The sequence below is a fragment of the Microcaecilia unicolor genome, chromosome 9 (genome assembly GCF_901765095.1).
Source record: "Microcaecilia unicolor chromosome 9, aMicUni1.1, whole genome shotgun sequence".
NCBI classification, from domain to species: Eukaryota; Metazoa; Chordata; class Amphibia; order Gymnophiona; family Siphonopidae; genus Microcaecilia; species Microcaecilia unicolor.
The window spans coordinates 103379462-103388522 of NC_044039.1; the positions used below are offsets into that span (position 1 = coordinate 103379462).

General features: G+C 38.9%; 1 protein-coding gene across 1 annotated transcript in view; it reads right to left on the reverse strand.

The window, feature by feature from the left end:
- Nucleotides 1–8299, reverse strand: part of PRKD1 (protein kinase D1) — a 290788-nt gene extending 282489 nt beyond the window's left edge. The window contains exon 1 of the mRNA XM_030215182.1: nt 8164–8299. Coding sequence (XP_030071042.1) covers nt 8164–8278 — 115 coding nt within the window. The 5' untranslated portion in view covers nt 8279–8299. The remainder of the gene's footprint in view (nt 1–8163) is intronic.
- Nucleotides 8300–9061: the final 762 nt, after the last annotated feature.

Below are 9061 nucleotides of genomic sequence, written 5' to 3' on the forward strand. Positions count from 1 at the left end.
GGTAACCGGGCGGTTACTCCATTCTGGCACACGGGCGCGCGTAGATGCTTACACGGCTTAGCAAAAAGGCCCCTTAACCAGTGGGAAAAAAGATAGGCATTGTTGGTTTATGAAGTCAACACAGTTTATGAAAATGAAAAATTCTTTCTTAAATTCAGTTTAAAGTTTTCATCCAGTTCAGGTTTTATGGCTCCAAATACCTTTTCTTTAATAAAAGCAACACCAACCTTGCGTTGGGATCGGAACAAAAAAGTCAGGATTGTACCATGACATGACTACATGGAGTTAGGCTAGCAAAACCATGATTTTATTTTTCAATAGCAATCTCAGTACCCCACAGTCATCATCAAGAGCTGAAGTAGTCATTAATGCCCCTCTGACAGTCTTTAATGGATTTAAGTCTTTTAATCAATGTATAAACGTGCTCTGTACTTACTTCCAACTGACTTGAGAACAAAAGATTACTTTACACTGCTTGCTAAATATTGGACTGGAGTGTAATGTGCTGTTATACAGTGTTGTAATTAGCTACCTGTTATTAATCACTATATTGAGCATCTAACATAACCGATTACATTTAATTGAACAGACTGGAAATGTAAGTCAAAAAGTTAAAGACAAGAATAAAAGTAAGCAGGTACAAATAAGAGCAAGATAACATGTCAGTATAGCAAATCTGAGATTGGACCCCATCTAACCTCCATGCATTCGGACCAGCCAGAGCTGAATGCACAGTGGAGGTGGTTACAGATTCAGATCACAGACAGACCATTACCTAATTTAAAAAACAAAAACAAACAAAAAAAAAAAAACAGGGGACTACAAAAGTGCAGACAAAAAATGAAATGGAAAATCCAAGAAAGCAGACTGCATAAACATTAAATCACAGAAATACATTTCTTCTACTAGTAAACAAAACATAAATCATAAGAAATACACACTTGAAGACAACATATTTCATTCTATAAATTGGAAAAAAAAATGTTTGTATCTTTGCTTTCTAATCAGGTTATTTTTCTACTTAGGTTGTCCTGGTCTCTCTTTACTACTTTTTCTTGTTGATCTCCTCAAAGCTTTTCTAGAGTTTATTACTATTATTACTGCTAATCATTACTATAACACTACTAGATGTATGCAGTGTTGTACACATGCATGTGAAAGACAATCTGTGCTCAACAGTACTTAAACTCTATTCAAAAAGGTAACAGGACAAATTTAGAGACAAGGTTGTTTCATTTATTATGGGAAAAGATTAAAAACAATTGTAGTACTAAAAAAGAGAATAGATGGGCTTTTAGCCTGGATTAGAATAGAATCAGAGAAGAAGAATTTTCTGTTTAATCCCACTAACTCCTTCCCAACCTCCTTTACATTTTATCTCCAAATGTGATCTTTTTGTTTCATCTTTTTTCTCCATTTTCTACCTACAGCTAGATTTTATAGCCTGGTCCTTCCCCTCCTTAATCTACATGTTTTTACTTTTCACCACTTGTCAGTTTTCCATTTGCTTTCTCAGTCCTCCTATTTCCCTCTTCTATCTCTCATTCCCTCCTCACCCTCATATTCTCACTATTTTTCCAACTTTCTTCTCTCCCATTTCCATCATTTGTAGATGGACTCTTCCTTAGCCTCATCTACCTTCCTCTGCCTCTTATTCCCTCACCAATCCCAGCTCTTTTCCTTTCACTCATTCCCTCTCCACTTCCTACTACTACTACTTATCATTTCTAAAGCGCTACTAGACGTACGCAGCGCTGTACACTTGAACATGAAGAGACAGTCCCTGCTCGACAGAGCTTACAATCTAATTAGGCCATACAAACAGGACAAATAAGAGATAAAGGAATATTAAAGCGAGGATGATAAAATAAGGGTTCTGAACAAGTGAATAAGGGTTAGGAGTTAAAAGCAGCATCAAAAAGGTGGGCTTTTAACTAAGATTTGAAGATGGCCAGAGATGGAGCTTGACGTACTGGCTCAGGAAGTCTATTCCAGGCATGTGGTGCAGCAAGATAAAAGGAACGGAGTCTGGAGTTAGCAGTGGAGGAGAAGGGTGCAGATAAGAGAGATTTACCCAGTGAATGGAGTTCCCGGGGAGGAATGTAGGGAGAGATGAGAGTAGAGAGGTACTGAGGAGCTGCAGAGTGAATGCACTTATAGGTCAATAAGAGGAGTTTGAACTGTATGCGGAAATGGATAGGAAGCCAGTGAAGTGACTTGAGGAGAGGGCTAATATGAGCATAATGACACTGGCGGAATATTAGTCGTGCAGCAGAATTTTGAACAGATTGAAGAGGAGAGAGATGGCTAAGTGGGAGACCTGTGAGAAGCAAGTTGCAATAGTCTAAGCGAGAGGTGATAAGAGTGTGCATGAGGGTTCTGGTAGTGTGCTCAGAAAGGAAAGGACAAATTTTGCTGATGTTATAGAGAAAGAAATGACAGGTTTTAACACTCTGTTGAATATGTGCAGAGGAGAAGAGGGAGGAGTCAAAGATTACCCCAAGGTTACGCGCTGATTAGACAGGAAGGATGAGAGTGTTATCCACAGAAATAGAGAATGGGGGAGGAGGAGAGGTTGGTTTAGGAGGAAAGATGAGAAGCTCGGTCTTGGTCACGTTTAGTTTCAGATGGCGCCGAGACATCCAGGAAGCAATATCAGACAGGCATTCTGATACTTTGGCCTGGACTTCGGCTGAGATTTCTGGTGTGGAGAGGTAGATCTGGGAGTCATCAGCATAAAGATGATACTGAAAACCATGGGATGAGATCAGAGTACCAAGGGAAGAAGTATAGATGGAGAAAAGAAGAGGTCCCAGGACAGATCCCTGAGGTACTCCAACTGACAGTGGGATAGAAGTAGAGGAGGATCCACTAGAGTATACACTAAAGGTACACTGGGAAAGATAGGAAGAAAACCAGGAAAGAACAGAGCCCTGAAATCCAAGTGAGGACAGCATATCAAGGAGTAGGCTCTGATCAACAGTGTCAAAAGCAGCAGATAGATCGAGAAGGATGAGGATAGAATAGAGACCTTTGGATCTGGCCAGGAACAGATCACTGGAGACTTTAGTAAGCGCTGTTTCAGTTGAATGAAGGGGGCGAAAGCCAGATTGAAGTGGATCAAGAATAGCTTGAGATGAAAGAAAGTCAAGGCAACAGCAGTGAACAGCATGTTCAAGTATCTTGGATAGTAAAGGGAGAAGGGAGATGGGGCGATAGCTGGAAGGACAGGTAGGGTCCAATGAAGGTTTCCAATACTACTACTACTACTTATCATTTCTATAGCCCTAATAGGCGTCCTTTCTTATGTCTTAACCTTAACCATGCTCCCATTCACCTTTTCACCTTCCCAATTTTTATCTTCTCTTTCTCCTCACTCACTGACCTGTCCCCTTTCTTTGTCTCTCACCCTACAAAGTGCTATAGGACTTTAAACTATTTACATCTAAAAACAACTCAAATTTGCTACAGCTCCTAATGCAGGGAACAGGATGGCTTTTATTTTTTTCCTAATAGCCAATGAATTTGCTTCATGTCTTACCTCTAGGTACAAAGAGTACCAAACTTGGGGTACTGCCACTAAGAGCACCTTCAGTCTCTATCATTCTTTTCTTACTCAGCACCTAGGAGGAATCACTAACTGAAAACTCTGGCTAGATCTCAGAGGTCTCACATGAATAGATACAGTTATTATGTCATAAAATCTTATGAGCAATGCCCAAAAGTTAAACTTTACTCTCTCAAATATGTAACCAAATCGTAAGTGGATCAGCAAAGTAACATAGTAGATGATGGCATATGAAGACCTGTGCGGTCCATCCAGTCTGCCCAACAAGATAAACTCATAGCATAAGGTATGATATGATACTACATATATATACTTGATCTTGATTTGTCTTTGCCATTTTCAGGGCACAAACTGTAGAAGTCTGCCGGCACTAGCCTTGTTTTCCAACTACTGAAGCTGTCATTAAAGCTGTGCTCCAGCCCATCCAAATCTGTCCAGCCACGATCTGGGCAAAGACCACAGAAGTCTGCCCAGCACTGGCCTATCTGTCCAGCTACTGAAGCTGAATCTCTCCAGCCATGATCAGGGTACACACCGTAGAATTCTGCCCGGCACTGGCTTTGCTTCCCAATTACTGATGTTGCCATCTAATCACTGCTAAGCTTTGGTTTCATGTCTTCTATACAGGATTCCTCTGTGTTTATCCCATGCATTTTGAATTCCATTACTGTTTTCATCTCAACCACCAACCACGGGAGACCATTCCAGGTATCTACCACCCTCTCTGTAAAAACGTACTTGCTCACATTATTCCCCCCTGCAATCTCAATTCATGTCCTCTAGTTCTACCACCTTCCCATCTCTATTTTATTTTAGTTTTTATTACATTTGTACCCTGCGCTTTCCCACTCATGGCAGGCTCAATGCGGCTTACATATTGTGTACAGGTACTTATTTGTACCTGGGGCAATGGAGGGTTAAGTGACTTGCCCAGAGTCACAAGGAGCTGCCTGTGCCTGAAGTGGGAATAGAACTCGGTTCCTCAGGACCAAAGTCCACCACCCTAACCATTAGGCCACTCCTCCACATGAAGAGGTTTGTTTGTTTTTCAAATATTTGAATGTCTATATCATATTCCCCCCTCCCCCCCATCTCTCCTTTCCTCCAGGGTATACATGTTCAGATCCTCAAATATCTCCTCATAGGTCTTGTGACACAAACCCTACACCATTTTCATCGCTTTTCTCTGAACCACTTCATCTTTTCACATCCTTAGTAAGATACACATTCCAAAACTGAATACAATATTCCAAGTGGGACCACACCAACAACTTGTAGAGATGCATCAACAACTCCTTTCTTCTACTAGTTATATCCCTCTCTATGGAGGCTAGCATTATTGTGGCTCTAGCCACTGTCTTGCCGCATTGTTTCGCCATCTTGATATCCTCAGACACCATCACCCCAAGGTCCCTCTCCTAAGCTGTGCTTATCAATTTCTCTCCTTCTATCTGGTGCATCTCCTTTGGATTTCTGCACTTCTTTACATTAAACTTTAACTGCCAGACCTTTGACCATTCTTCTAATTTTTGAAGATCTCTTCACATGATTTCTACTCCCTTCTAAGTATCCACTCTATTGGCTATCTTCATGTCATCTGCAAAAAGGCAAACTTTTGAGTACTGAGAATCTTAGATTAGAAAAGGTATGAAAAAAATCATAGCAATGTTGCATAAGAAGGACTCATCGTTACCACCTTGATAGTAATGCCTGTTGGAGTGGTCTCATTTGTGCTCTTACTATGATAGTATCTCCATAACCTTTGCAATAGAACCAAAAAACTGAAGATAATCCCAAGCTCTTAGTATCTGCACTGCCCAAAAGGCACTTGATTGATCCAGAAATGTGTGTGTGTTCTATCAAGTGAGAAATACCATATGTACAGTCTGTTATTTTTCCACATACTGCCCCATTCTCCTATATATCTAAAACCTCCCTCTTTACACAAAGCTTCAAGTCACTTATTGAATCCTATGTTTTATGTAATCTTTCCTCTCCCTTCCCATATGTAGGAATAACTTCAGCACATTCTTATTTCTTAATACCTGTTTAAAAAAAAACTGAGCTGCTATATTCTGAATGACCTGTAATCTCTTGACGATGCTTGAAGCAAACCAATATATAACACATTTCCGGTAATCCAACACACTTAAAATCAAAGCCTGTGTAACACCTCTTCGTGGTGGAGTATATTACCCTTTATAATGTTTTAATTGTGTCATGGTTCAGAGGTCAGTGTTTCCCCAGTTAAACTCACACCAAACCAGGGAATGTACAATAAAATATATTTTTATTTTTAATTATTAAAATAAGAATATTAAAGATGTTAGTTTTTCACAAATCCAATAAAATGTTGTTTTCAATTACAGTTTTATCAATTTTGATAACAGCACATTCAAAATCATAAGACCTCTCACAGACAAGTATTCAAACTCAAGTAGTCTTTACTCGACTATTAAACTGAACTTCCTCAATTTAGAAACTAGATATTTTACATTTCTTTTCACTTTTTATTTTCACAGGTTTCACAATTTGCACTTCTAATTTCAGGATCTGGAATCTGTAACCAGGTAAATATTACTCCACTTAATGTTTCTCTTTGTCTATATTTATCTCAGTCTGTCTCTAGCTCTATGCCTCTCTCTATAATTTGTCATAACTTTGAGATGCACCCTCAAATTTGAATAGTCAGTCTAGCTAGCAGATGACTCTACAAGGGATGTCTCTCCCAGGTAAGTGTCTTCTTTCTTCTCCTTGGCAGCTACTCTCTGTCTTTACTAACTAAAGAGAATCTATCTCCTTGTTTCTATATGTTTGTTAGCAATTCCTTAAACATAAACAGATAATTAAAAAGTGTCTTGTCTAAACCACCCCAAGAAGTACAAAATCACTCTTCCACTGTCACCCTCACTCATCACATTTTTCTCTCCAAACCTTAATTCAATCGCTTTCCGGTGTAACCCAGTTTCAAGTTTTTTATATAGAGATTCAATATAATGTATATAAAGCACACTTTTAGAATCTGACTGCCATATCAATTTCCATCAGCCCATATGATGCTTTTCATTTGCCCACCACTGAAACTGATTTTTTTCTCTCCTTTCATACATACCAGACTCATTAAATATTTATACTAGAATGATGAACTCAATATTAAGAGAAATTATCTCTTCACAGCAGATCTCAAATAAGTCAAATTCCCTTAACTCGTCTGCTCTGTTTTCTTTTAAATGTCATTCAATAACTTTTTTTTAATATGGTGATCTTTCTCTCACTGAAACACTTGCCCCCTGTGACAGAATAGTGTGTTTTAAGCCTGTGATAATTGTTTTGATATTTTCCAGCAATGTATTTCTCTAGTTTGGCCAGTAGGTGGTACATATTTATGCTTAAAGCTGTTACAGAGAATTGACCTTTCCTTCTTTAGTTAACACAGAGAAAGGGGTAGTTCCTGCAGTGATGTAGCCAGCAGTTTTCAAATGTTGTTGTTCTGGGCTCTGATTGGCCTGGAGTTTGAAGTTACCCAGGAGCTACTGGCTTTTCCTCTAGTTTCAGCCCAGAAGAGAGAGAGAGAGAGAGAGCTCTTTGCTGAAGCCCTGTAAAAACAGTTATATTTGATAACTAGTGAGCAGCTATATCTCCTGATGTCCCAAGTACTACTTAGATAGTAAAAAAATGTTTAGTTAGTGTTATAACTGATCCATATTTTAGTTACCTGGATGCGGTATCAGCAGTTAGCATATCTGAGTTTTAAAAGGTTTGGACAAGTTCCTGGTGGAAAAGCTCATAAATTATTATTAAGGTAGATGTGGGGAAAACCACTACTTATCCTTGGGGTTGGTAGCATGGAATCTTGCTAATCTTTGGAATTCCAGTATCTTGCTGCCCTCTGGGTTTCTGCCAGGTACTTGTGATCTGGATTGGCCATTGTTGGAAGCAGGATACTGGGCTAGATGGGCCATCGGTCTGACTTAGTATAGCAATTCTTATATTCTTATGTTCTTACCTGTTATTGCTTTGCTGATTGCACTTTTTCTGTTTCACTGTTTTCAGACAATAAACACTATTAGTTTGTTGCCTCTGCCTGTCTGGACTGATAAAGAATCTTAGTGGTTTGTGTGCTGGGTCTGCGAGTGCAGCTAAAAAATACTTCTGTGTGCGCCCAAAACACACGTCTACACTACCACAGGCCATTTTTCAGCACACCTTAGTGTCTGAAGTCTTTTTTTGCCATCTTTTTCTGAAAGTTTTTTGAAAAGTTTTGGCAAGACAAAACCTTTTTCTTGGAGTAAGGAATACTGGGAATTTCACTGTAGTAGCAGAAGCTAATTTTGTATCTGTGATATGCAAAATTAACCTTTTTGGGGACATTACCCTGAAAGTTATACCTAAATTTACTAGGAAAAGAAAGCTGGCAATTTTTTTTATAGTCAAAACATGAAGTGCATTTGGGCAATATATGAAGTAAATACAGATCTAAAAAAGAACTCTTCTTAACAGAATAATCCAGCACACCTACAGTAGGCATTAAGAATTTCTTAAGACAGTTCAAGAAACAACAACTAAAAATAGCTTACAATTTATGCACACTTTACCTGACAAGACAACTTCAACAAGGTCTCCTTCCTGGATTTCAGTGGCTGATTTGACTAGTTGAAGAATGTTTTCTGAGCTGGTATCATGGCGAAACAGGAGAATTTTATCATACATTCCATAGAAACCACATTCAGGAAACTGCAAACACAATAATGACAAAAAGTGATGGAAGGAACAAATATTTACATCAGAACATTCAAACATTTACATCGGAACACTCACTTTTATGTTTCAACGGTTTTTATTGATGATTCAACATTTTGAATAAAAGCAATAAAGTCAAACTCTTTGTGATCATAATAACAAGTCATATGTGTATACATACATCTTAACTGCATCATCAAATTTTTTTCATTTTCTCCCCCCCCTGCCCACCCCCCCCCCCCCCCCAGGAACAGCTGCACATTAAACTTCTTACTTCATGGTACCTATTCCTTCCAGAGGCTATTACAGGAATTTCCAGTCTTATACATGAGTACTTTTCTGCTGAGCATCCCATTTGTTAGGGCGTGCCAATTTTATTGAGCACGGCACTTCTTGCTTTGTGGGAGATATTTTGCAAATACTTAACCCATATATCTATAAACCTCTTTCTTTTCTTGGGATTGCCAGAGGCCTCCCTGGCCTCCCACAGCATTAATTCATGCAGCCTATTTCTCCAATACCAAAAGGAGGGTGGATCTACCTACAACCAATGTCTTAATATACATTTTTCCCCACTGCATATGCCTTGCATAAAAATATCTCCATATTTTTGTCTGAAATCCCATAAGCATCACTTTTATTCAAAAGCACTCCTCTCCAGGAAGGGAGCAATCTTTGCCCTAATAGATGTTCAAGATATTTCTGCATCGCTCTCCAAAATAATTTTATTCTATCACATCTCCAAAATGCATG